Here is a 17672-nt window from a genome sequence, read left to right on the forward strand (position 1 = left end):
TTGTCTGGAGCCTGTGCCAGATTCACTTCCATTCAGTTGAAAACAGCTATAGAATTTTTTCTATTATGGCTATATTAACGGGGCTGGACTTTAATGAAACATTGAACACTCCTGCTTCTTCCAAAGAAGAAATTTTGTTTCTAGACAGTTCCATTATGAAATGACAGCCTCTCAAAAAAGTGCACTTTCAAGGGTTTTCTGTCGTTTTTTTTTACTTTCCAAGATATAGTCCCTTTTATGAATACCTTTTGCACTCTAATTTCGAGCACATTCACTGACTCTGGCTGGTGTTTTCTGATGTGGTGGCGTGTGGTGTGGTTTCTGTGCAGCCTGTGTGCCACACACCCCTCTCCCCCCCCCCCCCCTCTCCACCTCTGAGCTGCGGGCTCCTCCCACACGCACAGAGTTTGTTTTCTCGACTCCGTTTTTGCCCCGGACAGATCCCAGCGCCCATCAAGGAAATGATGCGCGCTGGCAAACGCGACTGAACGAAAAGGCTTGGCCGTTCGGCTTCGGATGCTGGCTTTCTAGGAAATCGTGTGGAGATAGATAGAAGCATAAGAGCTCAGTTGTGAGCGCGGATGCAGCCGAGCCCACTCTCCACTGTAGACAGAGCAATATATACGGCTCTGGCAGAAAGCATGCATCGGTTTCCACTTTGATCACGGCTTTCTCCGCTGTCTCCTGTACAAAGTAAAGGATCTGAGGTGGGTGGAGCAGCTCCTGTGACGATGTTTAAGGTGGCGCCGTGTGATCCCTTGAAGGGATTCATGCTCACTGGCTAGGTACGACCTTAAACAGCAGAATTATGGAATAATATGAATTATGATTTTAGGACGTCCACAGACGTCCTTGGCACTCCTCGTTACTTTTTTTTAGGACGTCCACAGACGTCCTTGGCACTCAATGTGTTAAGAGGAGGGGGCAATATCTACTATAGTTTGTTCATGGTTCATTCAAAAGTAAATTTTTTAACAACAGTTGACCGTACGATCGCTAACGTAACCAGTTAAACCAGTTAACCAGACACCCAGCTAAACAGGTGGAACGCTTCCAAGTTGAATCAACAAGAAGATGTCATGCTGGTTTTATATGTCTTCTGAAATCATGTGACCGTGGCATAATATCATTTGATACCAACATTTAGAAAACTGCTATTGAGCGTTGACTGAAAGTGTTGGTCAAAGTGATACATTATTAAATGTAAGTCACCAAACTATCAGCTCAGACGGAACACTTGTCCTGAATGTGTGTTTAAAAAAAAATAGCGTTCACATAGAGAGGCAAAGTGACCGCCTACTTCCTGCTTCAGCACTGTACCAGGGATTTTCCTCCGCCATTTATTTTCCCATAGACATTTCGTAAAATGCTTATAAAAAATGTTTTACTTGTTCAAACCAAACGGTTCAGATCTATTTAGAAACAGGAGAGACCACATAACATTTCACTCGGACCAAAACGTAAAAGAATTGCCGATTTAAAGAAAATATTCTTTCGATGTAGTTTTTTTAAGTTTTGGTCAGAGTGAAACGTTCTATGGTCTCTCCCAACTCTAAATATAGCTGAACCATTTGGCTTGACGAAGTAAAACTATTTTTATAAGCATTTTTTCAAAATGTCTATGGGGAAATAAATGGCGGATGAAAATCTCTGGTACAGTGCTGAAGCAGGAAGTAGGCGGTCACTTTGCCTCTCTATAAAGTTCTGCCAATCGATCCTTGCTCTCCACAAGAGCAAATTTAGACTGACTGAAGCAAAGGTCTGGCAGGTGAAAGGGAATTGGATCTGGAGGCCCACCTTGGCAGCGAGGTCGAGGGAGAAGATGAGGAGGCAGACTAACCTTGACAGCGAGGTCGAGGGAGAAGATGAGGAGGCAGACTATCTCGATGCTCTCCGTGAGGCCACAGGGAGGCTGCCAGCGCGGCGCCACCAGCCGCAGGTCCGAGGACAACGACATGGACGACGGCCGCTCCACGAACGCCAGCGCCAACACCACCGCTATGGTCAGACCCAGGCCCCTGGGGACAGTGGGCGGGGAGACAGCGATGGGATGGACATCGGAACATACCGTATTCTTTCTGAGTGACACTCAACTTGATGCGGAAACTAGTCAAAGAGCAGGTTTAGATTTGACTTGCACACATTAACTGCTGGTTATGTGTAAATACGGTCTTTAATGCAAATGAAAAAGTTTTAATGGGGTTGATATCATTCTTCAAAGTTAGTTTAACCTTCTCCTTCTTTTTAAGACTTCACAACTTCATGAATGGTCAATTATGTTAGTAATTGGGAGTAGTATTGTAAATTGAGGCATGAGGAATGCGAGATTCGTTCTCAACTGCAGGATGTGTTCCATTAAGGACATGATTAAATATCCTACAATCAGCAAATAACTATCATAAATCATTTGTGATTTACAGTATATACTAAAGACACAGCTGCGGTACTTTCAATGTGCACGCACGCACGCACGCACGCACGCACACACACACACACACACACACACAGCGTTATTCAGATAGAACTCAAGCATAAGTGACTTCAAAAAGGATTATGGTAAAGATTACAGGGGATTTAAAAGACAAATCTTCGTACACTGTTATACTGCATTAACAGTCTGTAATGTTATATCTACTGTATTATACTTTGATGTTCATGTGCATTCTAGCAGTAACTGTGACCACTTACCCTCAACCTGCCTCATAACCAGTGTTGGGTGTAACTCATTACAAAAGTAACATATTACATGTAATATATTACTTTTAGCAGTAACTCAGTAATATAACTTATTACTTATAGGATTTCAGTAATATTATACCAGTTACTTTGTCAAGTACCGTAAATTCCGGACTATAAGACGCACCGGTCTATAAGCCGCGGGACCAAAATTGACTATTTTTTTCTTCTATAAGCCGCACCGGTCTATAAGCCGCGGGTGTTTTGATGTTTAATTACCATATGAAAGGGTTCGTGCACAGAGAGGAATGTCGGGAAAGAGATCGCTGTTTGGGGAAGCTCCCATTTATTAACATTTCAACAAAACAAAACAAAAGTCAGGTCACTAATCCCCAGACAAAATCACACAACAATAGGCTATATGTGCAGCAAACCTGTAACCAGAGAAGTCAAGTCACTAATCCTCGTCTTCCTCTTCTTCCTGCGTACTGAAACCACCAAAGTCCTCATCTTCAGTGTCGGAAACGAACAGGTTCAGGGTGGCTTCGTCAACCACTCTCCTCTCTCCTTCATTGTCACTCAAAACCAACGAACTCCTCTTCGTCACTGTCGGCATCGAACAGCCTCTGAAGCCTCTGACGGCCCTCAGCGCCAGCTGTGGCGTCGTCATCCTCTTCATCCCGCAGCAGTCCAGCGTTTTGGAACCCGTTGGTGATTGTGGATGTTTTCACACTCCTATAATATTCCGTGCTGAGACAGTTCCTCCTGCTGCACCGTCCAACGCCTCACCATTGACTCATCGATGCCCAGGTTACGCGCGGCTGCTGTTTCCCTCTTTTAATGCGAGATTGACTGCTTTCAACTTGAAAGCTGCGTCGTACCTTCCCCATGGTAAGTGAGAGTGTTGCTTCTACTGCTCGTTCTCATGCTGTCGAGAACGAGCAAAGCTTTTTTTTGGTGAAAGAATCCTCCAGGGCGCTTCTTGTTAACAGTCCGAGTGAGTGGCAGGTCGAACGTCAAAGGCACTTCATCCATATTTATGATCTGCTCCGGTTCGATGGAATATTCCTTGATCTTCCTTTGTGTGAATTCGCCGAAGTTTGTGATTTTCTCCTGGTAGTCGGGGGAGGGAGTTGATGGCCGAGTGGCCGTTTGCTTACCGTAATTACCATATGTAAGTGGTCAGGCACAGAGGGGATTGTCGGGAAAGAGAATGGCTGTTTGAGGAAGCTCCCATTTACCGTATTACCGTAACATTTCAACAAAACAACATAACACAACACCACCGTTGTTTATTTTTACAGTGCACACAGTGTCCGCGGTGTGGTGAAAAGAGGGCAAGAGAGGAAATTAAAACAGAAGTGGATTTATAGTTAGAAAGAGTGCTAAAAAAGAGAGATTTTATTTGTATTTTTTTTTTTTTTTCTGAAAAAATCCATAGATAAGACGCACCGTTATATAAGCCGCAGGGGCCAAAAAACGGGAAAAAAGCCGCGGCTTATAGTCCGGAATTTACGGTAACTCAAGTTACAAATTGAGTTACATTTGATTAAATCAAAGCACATATTTAAAAAAGACACAATCATTTCCTAATCAAACTGTGTGTTTTTATGCAAATAACCACTATAGATGACAATAAGAAAGGAAAATAATAACATTTAGAATTTTGGACTGTTTACATTGATTTCAAGGTGGTTGAAATTATTTTTCAGGATGGTTCCGGGGCGGCGATGTCATTCTGCTGCTGCTGTTATTTTGGTGAAAGTAATGCAAAAGTAGTGTAATAGGTAATGAGTTACTCTACACAGAAAGTAATATTGTAAAGTAACTTATTACTTTCAAATGAAAGTAACTAGTAATATGTAGTATATTACATTTTGAAAGTAACTTGCCCAACACTGCTCATAACTACTTCAGTTAGTGATATCCTACATTTCCCAGAATGCATTTCGACAACCCCCAGGGAAGGGGCGTGAACGTGTTGCAGTCTTGGAATTCCAATGGGTGGGGAGTTTACTGTACTCAGCAGCTGGTGTAGTAAAACATATATTATGGTCATTTTGTGATATGGGGCAGGAAAAATCAGACTTATTTCACTTTTAAACCCAGTACAATTTAATAAACAACACCACCCCTGCCCCCTGGCCGCCTGAGCAGTTGTTAGAAATTGTGAACCACGGCACAGAGAAGCTAGAGGCTAACAGAGAGAAATGAGTAGAATGACTGCAACTTACCACTGGAATATCTTTGAGTAGTACCACCGATACAGACGCAGCGATCTGGCATCGACCCGGTGGTTGATCGACCGATACTGTACAAGTTCAACAAAAAACAGCACAGAGTACAAGTCTGTTTAGATATTATGATTATGATTGTTATGATCGGCACCGTATATATTTGACCCATTGACGTGCCTAACCCCAGTCAAAACATTATATTATGTCATGTGTGCAGTGTTGGGGGTAACTCATTACAAAAGTAACATATTACATGTAATATATTACCGTATTTTTAGCAGTAACTCAGTAATATAACTTATTACCAATAGGATTGCAGTAATTTATACCAGTTACTTTGTCAAGTAACACAAGTTACAAATTGAGTTACTTTTTTTTTTATATATATATATCAAAGCACATATTTAAATAAAGATATAATAATTTCCTCATCAAATTGTGTGGTTTTTATGCAAATAACCACTTAGATGACAATAACAAAGGAAAACAATAACATTTAGAATTTTGTACAGTTTACACAGACTTCAAGATGGTTGAAATTATTTTTCAGCATGTTTCCGAGGCGGGGATGTCATTCTGCTACTGCTGTTATTTTGGTGAAAGTAATGCAAAAGTAGAGTAATAAATAAGTCTACACAGACAGTAATATTGTAAAGTATAACATATTACTTTCAAATGAAAGTAACTAGTAATATGTAGTATCTTACATTTTGAAAGTAACTTGCCCAACACTGCATGTGTGCGTCTGGTCATGCCTTTACCTGTATGGCATCTTCAATGAATATGACCGCTTGCTGGATGTAGAGGGACTCGTCATCTGTGAGAAACAGTTTGAGAAGCATGACCATCTCCAACATCACCAACAAATACTGTCAGACAAACAGTCCAGGCCAGAGCTGCTGCAGCGCGGAGATGTTTGTCCCTAGAACTGGTTGGATCAGGACCTGAGAAGATCAAGTTTCTTGGGGCTATTTAGGAGAGCTTAAAGACAAGCCGGGGTCTAAACTACAGCTACAAAATAAATAAATAAACATCTGGAAGGGTTGAAGTCCACTCAACTCCAAGGGAAAGCAAAGCTACTCTTATGAATAAAGAACTATACTCATATAATCAAAATGAATAGAATACTATGCTAACATCACAGGAAACTTGAAAGCTTCAAAATATCATCGAGCATAATGGAGTAAAGCAAATATACATAAGAAATACCATACTATAAGGCTACCATAAGCTCATTATTAAGTACCATGGACAAAATACAAGTCCCTATATTGTGGGAATATTATAATGTACTATAACACAAGTGGCCACTGAATGGCTTGTTGTTTTAAGCATAAAACCAATATAATGTGATACTTCATTGATATTGGTAGTTAAATAAGCTCTATAATCATTTTTATATATAATATAAAAATATTACTCTCCCCTCCCTCCACAGAGAGCTCAGAGAGTCAGAGTCTGGAGCTGGCTGGGATTCAGTGTGTTGCTCAAGGGCACTTCAGTAAGGGAGTGTTGTCAACATGGGGATTTGAACCCTTGTCTTTTCAAGTCTCTCTAAGCACACATATACAATGTCTGCTGATTAACCAATCCCTATAGAAGGCTTAAAATCAAATGTATAGCACAGTTCATACAACAGTGTAGCCCAAAGCACTTTAGAAGAAGGAGCTTAGGAGCCTACAGCGAGGAGGACAGTGGTGTAGTCCCAATGTAACGCGTGGGAACGGCGTTCCCATACTTCTCCAAGGGGTGTTTTGTGTGTGTCAGTGTGTGTGCATGTCGAGCCAATAAAACGAGTGAAACTTGACAACGTTGTCATTCGTCCTATATTTAAGGTGGCCTGAATTATTCACACAGCATCAACTCGCAGCTTGAAAAGAGAAGGAAACATTCCACCTTAACTATATTTAAGGTGCGCTGAATGATTCACACAGCATCAACTCACGGCTTGAAGAGAGAAGGAAACATTCCACCTTAACTATATTTAAGGTGGCCTGAATTATTCACACAGCATCAACTCGCAGCTTGAAGAGAGAAGGAAACATTCCACCTTAACTATATTTAAGGTGGGCTGAATTATTCACACAGCATCAACTCGCGGCTTGAAGAGAGAAGGAAACATTCCACCTTAACTATATTTAAGGTGGGCTGAATTATTCACACAGCATCAACTCGTGGCTTGAAGGAAAAGGAAACATTCCACCTTAACTAGCTACAGCGCGGGGGAAACCTCAGTTTAATAAAAGCTATACTGAAACATACTGGCTTTTTCAGCATCAAAATATTTTTTTTTCCACCAGTACCTCACTATAACAAGTAAAGATGAAAAAGGCAGCCAAAAATCCTTTAATTTTTCGGACCAGCTGCTAAAAAGGTACGTTTACAAGCATGAAGAAACAATGTTAAAAGCGTGTTTCTTTTCAACGCGGTTGAATCAAAAGTTAGCGTTAATCACCCCATTGCAATTTGCATCGCCAGATGCCAGTTGTGCAACTTGTGTGATCGCTGGTTGAGAGATTGTTTAGCTGTTTGTGTTGATAACTGAGTCTGCTCTGCTGTGCCCATATACATATTTTAGTTTCAGAGCTGCAAATGTCACGGGCTTCTGCAGTGTTTATAGAGGACACAAGTTAGTCGTGTGTCAGTGACAGTGGTTTGCAGCACTTGAGGAATCCGTGAGTTTGCTCATTTAATTCGTTGATATAAGCGATTGCCCCCCGAACGATTAATTAATGAATAGGCTGCGTGAACGTTAGCGTGTGTGCGTGCGGGGGGGGGGCGCTTTGTTGGGACCTGTGCGTGTGCAGGTGTTCCCCATATAGGTGCGTTCCCCCACTTCTCTAGATAGCACTACACCTCTGACACACACACACACACACACACAGAGAGAAAGAAAATTCAACATTATGTATTAAGAGCTGACCTGGGGTCAGCTCAGGGAATGTACGGTTTCATGATGAATGTCACCTCACTGTATCCCTTGTGCCATAACTATGCCAGAGGTCGCGTTGTCAGAGTGTCTCAGAGAGGTCTATGGAAGCTCTGACTTACCAGATAACCTGTTGCCTAACTCCTAATGTCAGCACATTCTCTACTATGTCCTCGGAAGATACGTAAGACACTGGTCCAATCTGACACACACACACACACACTCGCGCACGCACACACGCGCACACACACACACACACACACACACACACACACACACACACACACACACACACACACACACACACACACACACACACACCTGTTGTCCTCCATAGCAGGTGCAGGTACAGATGGCTCCCAGGTATTCCTTCTGCCACTGATTTCCCACCTGGTACATTTTGCCGTCGTCGTAACACGTGGACTCATCTGGAGGACATGCATCAAAGACACAATATTGCATCAAGATGAATAATGCTGGAGTACACAAACCAATTTGAGATCATTAAGGAACCATAACGAACGAAAGACACGTTAACAGTAACACTTGTGATACAGGATGAGTGTGAACCACCAGCGTGTGTATCTATTTGTTTCTGAACTTTGTGTCCATCAAAACGGATGGAAATCTGCCGGAGACGGGCGCGTCATCAGCGCTGCCTGACAACAATGGACAGCTGTCATTGAAAATGAATTGAAATGTGTGTGTGTGTGTGTGATAATTGCTAGGCAATAATAATATATGATAATAAGTTGATTATTTAACGTGCTTACATGAACCATATTGTGATATACAGTATATTGATATCGAGAAAGATCCTTATGATTATCGTGATATTGATTTCAATTGTATCGCCCAGCCCCAGTATACCCTATTTGTCCTGTTCTCTCCCTTCTCTCTCTAACATAAGATTGTTTATTAATAGTGCTTAGCTAGACCTAGCTAGTCATATTCTCTGTAAAGCCCTCCGAGACATGCTTGTTGTGAAGTAGGGCTTAAAATAGACTTGACTTGTGTGTGTGTGTGTGTGTGTGTGTGTGCGCGTACGTGTACCAGTCTTGACTTACGTGGCTCGCATTTGAATTCTCCCTTGCCATTACCCAGGCAGGTGCAGCTCATCATGTGACCGTTCTCCGCGTGGCGATCCCATTTCTCGCCGATACGGTAGTTGTTGCCATTGTCATGGCACCACTCTGAAGGAGGGAGGAAGAAGAAAAAGAGACAGAGAGAGAGAGAGAGAGGATCAAGGGAGTGTGGGGAGAGAAGGGTGAAAGAGTAGATAATGATGTAAGGGGAGAAGATATTATTTAATGAGAGCGTCCCCCAAACCTAAATTCTGTTTCAAACGTTTCCCGTTCCCACTGAGGAGAAAGACTCACATCATAGTCACACACAGAATGTGACACAAGGTACTGTAATGAACATTCCCATTCTGCAACACACATTTCTATCCACATATTTTAACATCACATCCTCCACAATGAACCTACATTCGCAAAATCACTCCTGATGTGGAGGAGAGAGTACATTAGTTCCCAGTGGAATAGAACCCATCGCGCACGTACACGCACACATACCCAGTCCATGCGATTACCTTGAATATATGACTTTCATATTCAATTGCTCGTCTCAGTTTTTGGTATCGTCAGGTTATCGATATGGACAATACAAAAAACAGACCGAGGCTGGCCAGTTAGCTTAGCTTAGCTAGCAGCTATCCCCTCTTACTGCAATGTTTTCACTGCTGCTTACAAACATGGCAGAGAGGCTAACATGGGCAGACCACAGGCAGAATATATTGAGTTTCCATACAGTAGCCTATATGATATACAGGGTATGGAAATCACCATACCGATATTATGAATAATATATATAAAATAATGTATAGAACTATATCATTGCACATTATAGTATATCCGATACAAAAATAGAGAGCAATTTACTGTAAATTAACAATTTAATTATTGCCTGCCAAGGCTGCCCATGCTCAGATTATATTACTGTGTTGCTCAGCATAGAATATTACAGTCCATGTTCTATGCAGTTTTGCACTATAGTGAAGGAATTTATAAAATGCAATAAGTATCAATCAAAAAAGCTTTTTAATTAGATGCAATTTTGGTTCTCCTGATCCATAGAAGACCTATCAGCACCAGGATGTAGATGTTCAGATGCTTTGTCCATATACTATTGCCAGATCGGGGGGTCCACCATGCTAATGCACGTGCTTCCATTCCTCACTTTCAGCCCAATCAATGAAATTATACAAAATCTGAGACATATTCATTCCTCCACTTTATATAAATTCCTCAAGTAAATCACATAGAATCATTGGACTTCTATGGTGTGTCTGCAAAGCATGCTGGGATGGGGTTAGTAAAGCTGCCACTCACTGGATGAATCACACCTAAAATGGCCGCTGCCCAGGCCCAGGCAGCGGCACCACAGCTTGAAGCCCGTGTCAGACATGCGCTCCCACTCGGAGCCCACCTCGTGGTAGGTGTGTGTGAACGTGTCGTAGCACACGTCGCGGTTGCCAGACATGGGGAGGTCACCTGGGACTAACGGTGCAGCCACATCTACGCGTCATTTGACCCGGGCTGACGCTTGGCTCTATGGACGCTTGACGCTTGGTGGGCGTGGAAATCCGGAAGCAGCAGCTAGCTCCCAAGCTAGCTGCTGCTAGATTTACTTTGCTTCTTTGAAAATTGGTGTTAGAGAGGAAGTGGAAGAGGACAGGAAGGGTAGGATAGGTCCTAGGACGAGCTCAATTGGCTAGCTTTGTACTTTGTCAAATTCCACCCCGCCCCCTCTGTTGCCCACTGTCGCTTCACAAGCCTGCTACGCGTCGCTTGGTCTCCCAGCATGCTTTGCGAGGCGTCGAGCAGCATGTTCCAATACAAAGTGGATGGGCAGTAGCGTCAGCCCGCGTCAAATGACGCGTAGATGTGGCCGGGCCGTAAGAGGGTGGAAGGAAGAAAAAAACTCTGTTTACAAATGTATCCATTCCATGTGCTTTACCGTGGCCTGACTTGTTCTTCCTGCCACCGAGGGAGAGAGAACATAGTCGGGAATTAGTTTTATTTGCCCCAAATAATCACAGTAAATTCAATAGAGCTCAACAGTCACGTGACTGTCCGTGACGTTTCCAGCCCCGGAAGTAAGTTCCCCCATTCATTTTCTCCATAGATATTTGAAAAAGAAAATCCTTATATGATGAGTTTTAAGGCTGGAACCAAGCCAACCCGTGACTTACTGTATCTTGAGTGACCATAAAACATTTCAGTTGGAGCAAAAACCAAAAATGGCAAAGGCGGAAAAAATAAAATTGTCGTCTCTCCCCCCCCCCCCTCAAACTCGTTCTATAAGGATTTTTCTGAATGTCTAATGGAGAAAATGAATGGGGGAATTCACTTCCGGGGCAAAGAATGTCACGTGACTGTTCAGCTCTATACAACTATCAATGCAATGGCTATAAATGTAACACTACGCAATCAGCATTATAATTAGGGCAATATACTGTAAATGCCATGTATTATTATTATTATTATTTATAGTAACATTAGACAAGCAACTAACTTTGCTGTAGCTAAAGCATTTACTATAGATAAATGCATATCAAACTCAAGCTTTACGAATTGGCCTGTATAATAAACAAAATGGAGGACATTACAGCCACAGATAGAACTAATCTAATCAAAATGAGAATGAAGCACTGTTCAGCGTGCTTTGCTTCCATGTCTAACACGGTGAAATAGAAGAGAAATCATCTCAGCGTGCGCTTGGTCTTTGTCAGTGTGGACTACTTCTTTACCAGCATTGCCAGCGGTGATAACTTCCTCCAGAACCTTCTCTTTAGCCCCGCCCCTCATGGCCTCTACTATCACATTATAGGACGCTCCAGATGTCAGTCCAATCAATGTGGCACTGGTGGACGTGCCAGGAAGACGAATCTATATGGAAAGGGTAGAGAAAGTGATTAGAATGTGTGTGTCCACGTGCGATTACGTGTGTGTGTGTGTGTGTGCATGCGCGTGTGCGTGCGTGTATGCGTGTGTACCTGGAAGTCCCTCTCCTCCAGGTGTGTGATTGGGTTACAGGACACCACATATTCGGAGCTGTGAGGGATTGGTTGCCAGGAGATGGTTGTGATCGTCTGCGCTTCTTGTGGCAGCTCTGTCTCATTGTCGGGGAAACCAAAGGGCAGACCCGGCAGAAGACCCTCGCTCACCTGCAGGACCAAACACACAGTGAGCAGGGCTGTAGTGGGGGAAAAGGCTATGTCATGCCCTTATAAAAAAGGTGGATAAAACTATAAACTTCAGTCACCCACGAGACTAGATACAGTAGATGAGACGAGAAAACTGAAACCGAATCATATCCCTATAAATAATGTAAATATAATTTGATTATTATCATCACAACCTCTAACAGAGAGGAACCACGTTCTCCAGGAATGGTACCAATAACCATTCTCATTCAAATATCTTGAGGTGAGAGGTCAAGGGACCCCTTTGAAAATGGCCATGCCAGTTTTTCCCTCGCCAAAATTTAGCCCGACTTTGGAGCGTTATTTAGCCTCCTTCCTGACAAGCTTGAAGCTAACATGACATGGTTGCTACCAATAAATGCGCTAGGTGTTCTAGTTTAATATGCTAAGAATAGCTTCACTCTAGCCTAAAGAAAAATCCTGCTAGGACCAAGGACATCTACGTTTAAAATATGTGCATTTTCCATCATAAAATGGCGAGTAACCGCTATGCTGTATTTAAAAAGGTACGTAAACGGTGTGTACGCCCCACTACAGCCCTGAGTATAAGGACAGGACAATTATAACATTGTAGTTTGTTCAATATAATAATTGAATACAGTATTAAACAATAGCATAAAGTACATGACAGAACTCTCACTCACCCTGACCAAAGGTACTCCATTTCCATCTTGGCCTGTAAGAGGGATGTAGATCAGGGGGTCTCTTGCAGTGGGTCTCTGGCCCTCTTTGGGCCCGCTATTGATTCCGTTATTAGGGCCCAGGTTCTGGTACTCGGTGTAGATGTGCTGGCCCTGCTGGCCCGGTTGGTTCTGGCCACCGGTGCCAGCCAAATGGACATGGTTGGAGTTGAAACTGGATATAGGAAGACATGCAAGGAAGGGTGGGAGCAAGAGGGGAGGGAGAGGTAGAGGGGAGGGAGGAATGGAGAAAGGGAGGGAGAACAACACAGATGATTGCAAAACTCAAGAAGCAGAATAAAACGTGAGGACTATTCAAATGCTTAGCAAGAATAGCTGCTTTTGTACATGCATTGTTCTGCCTAATGAATAATAGCAGCAGTCAGGATGATTGTGCCTGGTCTCACCTCTTGTCATCGAAGGGCTCTGGCACATCCAGGATGTCGGTGCTGGGTCGGTGAGGGACAGGAAGCTCGGGGACCAACAGCTGATGATCTGGAAGTGACTCTGATTGGACGAGAGACAGAAGTGTGCTGGCTGTAAGAAGCAGGCAGGGCAAAGCAAAAGGTACAGATCCGCTAGCACTCGTAGCATGTTTGTACAGTGCTCCTATTCACCTTATGTTCCAACACAGGGGTCAGCCAGTTACTTCCTATTGTGTTGACACTTCCTGTGTGACAGTACAGTACTATAGTGAGCAGGTAAAACAGACGGTGTTTTGAACAGGAAGTCATAACACAACTGGGTCAAGTGGGCGGGGCTACATAAGGTGAATATGATCACAGGAAACTCATGAAACCTGTCCATCTCTGACACTGCAGTACACAGGGAAATAATGCACAGCTCGGCAAGTTTTAGTGCTGTGTTGTAAATCAATGAAGTCTTATCTTTAACCTTTATTTAACCAGGTAAGTCATTAAGAACAAATTCTTATTTACAATGGCGACCTGGCCTTCTTCAGCCACACACTGCACACACCAGCAGTGTGTCTGCGGTCCATTTTGACTCCTGAACCCTTTGCTTTAGAAACCAAGCAAGAAACCATTGTAAAGTTGCCCATGACTGCTGACTTGAGATCATCTTTCCTTACAACAAATACTAACGTCAACCTTTGGTAAGGAAAAAATATAAGCAACCATCAGATTTTTTTCTTTAGGCACAGCAGTTACAGAAGGAAGCCAGCAGGGTGCAGCATAGCTCTAAAACGGCAGGAGATTTGTAATTTCCCTTTTTTTTTATCTATTATCTTTATCTACCATTCCAGCTGAAAGGAAGTCATATACAGTATATTGTTATACAGTATTGTTGCATTGGATGCCCAAGGTAAGACTAAATAGTGATATTAATAAATGAGTCTGCATGTAAATGTAGTTATAGTTACTCTGAATGAGGGCTTTGTTAACAGAAATATGTATTGCTGTGGGCTAAGGCCTTTGATGTTTATGAGAACCATCTAAACAGGGGGGGAAAGCTCACAGACGCCGCCTGCAGGAGTAATGCATCATTACAGTCAGATAATTCAATAACATACACTGACAATCCAGCACATTCAGACACAATAAGAGAAGATTACAATTAAGCTCCAAATTGCAATTCCTGACAAGGTCTCTCTGACATAGATTTCAGAATCAGCTTTATTGGCCAAGTACAAGGAATTTGACTATGATTTTAATTTTGATTTGATGTATACATCAGACTCTTGAGCTACTTCTGCTCTCACTCAGAATGTCAAAATATAAGCGATGTGATGTATAGTTTTTGAGACTCATGCTAGTTATCTGCGGCGCTTCCGGTGGATTTGCGGTGTCGTGACGTCACGCTGGATGATTCCTCGTACTGTATTAAAAAAAAATCTTTGCAATGTAAATGTGTAATGAAAATGTGCTCATCATTAGTGACCTTGTCTCTCCAGAATGACATTTTTTAGAAAGTGTATAACTTTTTGTTTATCATATAGTGGCAATGTAAGCTTTCAGTAAAAATATAAAAGGGGCACATTTGGAGAGGTTTCTACAGTCCATTAACGATGATATCTAGAACTCTTGTATCAGGTGGAAGGTGGGTGCACTTACGGGTTCTGGCCTTGCCCACTAGAGGTGTGCTTCTCAATGCATTCTGCAGGGCAACAATCTTAATGACGTATTCTGTTCCTGGTTTCAGACCTATGACCAAACACAACAAACACAATCTTAATGACGTATTCTGTTCCTGGTTTCAGACCTATGACCAAACACAACAAACACAAAATGAAAAGATTAAATAAAACAAACTACAAAGACGTCTTTTCAGTACAAACTCATCCATTCCGAATATTGACAGTGTATGTATGCATGCATGCATGTATGTATGTACGTACACACATGTATGTACAGAGCTGATGTAAATCTCATGCTCCACATTCACCGTTGATAAAAGCGTAGCTCTGTCCGGCGTGTGGTCGGGGGGTGAGTTCTAGAGGGTAACCCCCTGCCTCCTCATAGGTGACGTAATAGCCAGTGACGCCTGGAATGTGAGACGGCTCCCAGGTGAAGGAGATGCTGCTGGGGGTCAGGGAGGTGAAACGGATGTTGGTGGGAGGGATGACCACCGGTTTGGCTGGAGGAAACAACAAGCAGCCAGTTATTTTTCATAAGAAACATACATACATAGCAAATGTATCCTCTATACACACTCCATCAATTTGGGCAAAAACTATAAAGCAAATAAACGAATTGCTCGGGAAATGACCGTTAGACATCATTAAAGGGATATGCCAACATTTTGGGAGAGTACTCGTGCACTCACCACGCAATGAAATAATAATCCAAAGTTACGGGAAACGGCCATTTTCCAAGTAAATCCATTGCCAGAACTAACGCGGTGGAACCAAAGTTACTTCCGCGTTTGCCTGAGGCACATGCGCTGTGTGCAGTCATCAGTACTTCCTGGTATTTATTTCCTTTGAAAATGACCGTTTCCCGTAACTTTGGATGATTATTTCATTGCGTGGTGAATACACAACATGTACATGTGAGTGTTTCTGGCGCTGTTGGAATGTGTATTTTTGGTGACTGAATGGTGGCAGGCTCGTGTACCGTTTACTACCATTCAGCTGCTAAGCTCACTAGCAGGAGGGGTGAAACCCACTTTCTATCCACATTCTAGTTTTACTATCGGGAATATGGCAAATAGGCCAATCTCCCAAAATGTTGGCATATCCCTTTAAATACGTATCAAAACCAATATTTGGGCAAATGGCAGCTATTACACACGCACGTGTGATCACACAGGGATGTAGACATCTTCTTCCTAATACTAAATAGTACCTACAAGTTAGCACATTTAGGTACTGCCATTTACCCAATCATTGGTTTTGTATAAGTTACATACTGTACGCATTTAATGATGAGTTCACCCAAAGAATTACTGGAATTTATCTACTTTCTAATTTTGCCCCAAATTGATAGAGTGCATATTTTGATGCTGTGGCGTTTGCATCCATTTTTGAGCATGCCAGAGTTGAATGGTTAATGGATATTACCTGTGGTGGCAGTGAGTGTGAACGGGGAGCTGCGTCCATTCCCATTCAGAGTGTAGATGTTGATCTTGTAAGTGGTTCCTGGCTGCAGACCTGAAGAGTGGACACACATAGGTTAACGGGGTCAGTGTGCGTGTGCGTGTGTGTGCGTGTGCGTCCACTTTCATATCCCTAATAATGCACGACCACGGATCTAGGTTGACAATTGAGTAATGTTAGGGAAGTATTCTTATGTGTGCACATGTTTATATATTGATCTATCTTCCTATATTTGCGCACCTGTAATAGTGTAAGAGCGCAGGTCAGTGGTGATGGTCCTGTGAATGGGGGTGTGGCCCGTCGCGGAAGTGGGTGTGACCTCAATCAGGAAGCCAGAGATGGTCTCCGTCTTGGAGCGCCAGGTCAGAGTGATGGAGGAGTCCTTCACGTCGGAGATGCGCACACGGCGAGGGGGACTGATATCTGCAGAAAGAGAAAGGAGAGAGAAGGGTTGGGTGGTGAACGAGAGTGAGTGAGAGAGAGAGACATAGAAAGAGTATTGACAAAAGAGGCTTTTAGAACATCAAAAATCTATTGACAGCAACTGTGCACAAGAAAAGAATAATGTAAAAAATGTCATCTCACTGTTTCCATGTATCAAAACATCCATTTTATTTGTCAAACTGGTAACACAATGTTTTTGTTGAAATGCTTAAATGAGAGACTCACTGTCCAGTGTGGTGACCTCTCCTTGGACTGGCCTGCTGGTCAGAGAGTTCTTCAAGGCGTAAACATGCACCTCATAGCTAGTTGCAACCTAACAAGAGGGGAAGAGCAAAGTAAAGAGAGACTCCAGTAAATAAGCTCTTCTCTAGATGCTGGGAACCTAAACTTGACAAACAAGAACATGCTAAAGAACATTGTCAGGACGAGCTCCAAAATCACCGGCTGTAACTTGAATGACCTCTGTCTTCTATATAAGAGGAGGGTTCTTAAGAAGGCTCAGGGTGTCCTGCGTGACCCTCAGCACCCTCTTTACCCTGAGTTCTCCCTCCTTCCTTCTGGGCGCAGGTATAGGATGCCCCGCTGTTGCAGGAACAGATACAGCCATTCTTTTGTTCCTGAGGCTATTCGCTGTCTGAACTGTTGAATTGAATAGTAGCCTACTTCATGCCCCTTTTTCTGTTTTAACTTACATGGTTTCCTGTCCTTTTAATTGTACTGTTTTAAGACATCCCTACTTTTGACTGTTTCATGTCTGTATGTTTTTAAATTACATTTTCTGTTATGCTGCATATGAATTGCCACAGGGGGGATAAATAAAGATTTACTCTACTCTCTACTCTCAGTGTTTATCAATCTCCATGGTGCTGAACGTGTGTGT

General features: G+C 42.7%; 1 protein-coding gene across 1 annotated transcript in view; it reads right to left on the minus strand.

The window, feature by feature from the left end:
- The window catches only part of LOC310798142 (two pore channel protein 2-like), a gene marked incomplete at its 5' end in the record, with an annotated part of 36104 nt that extends 19683 nt beyond the window's left edge, over positions 1 to 16421 (minus strand). The window contains 13 exons of the mRNA XM_083660625.1: positions 1841 to 2018; positions 4911 to 4987; positions 5675 to 5730; positions 8164 to 8232; positions 8910 to 9035; positions 10236 to 10403; positions 11657 to 11795; positions 11903 to 12073; positions 12757 to 12967; positions 13200 to 13329; positions 14865 to 14954; positions 15196 to 15387; positions 16313 to 16421. Coding sequence (XP_083516751.1) covers positions 1841 to 2018; positions 4911 to 4987; positions 5675 to 5730; positions 8164 to 8232; positions 8910 to 9035; positions 10236 to 10403; positions 11657 to 11795; positions 11903 to 12073; positions 12757 to 12967; positions 13200 to 13329; positions 14865 to 14954; positions 15196 to 15387; positions 16313 to 16421 — 1716 coding nt within the window. The remainder of the gene's footprint in view (positions 1 to 1840; positions 2019 to 4910; positions 4988 to 5674; positions 5731 to 8163; positions 8233 to 8909; positions 9036 to 10235; positions 10404 to 11656; positions 11796 to 11902; positions 12074 to 12756; positions 12968 to 13199; positions 13330 to 14864; positions 14955 to 15195; positions 15388 to 16312) is intronic.
- Positions 16422 to 17672: the final 1251 nt, after the last annotated feature.

This window comes from Poromitra crassiceps (assembly GCF_964638095.1).
Source record: "Poromitra crassiceps genome assembly, chromosome: 25".
Taxonomy (NCBI): Eukaryota; Metazoa; Chordata; class Actinopteri; order Beryciformes; family Melamphaidae; genus Poromitra; species Poromitra crassiceps.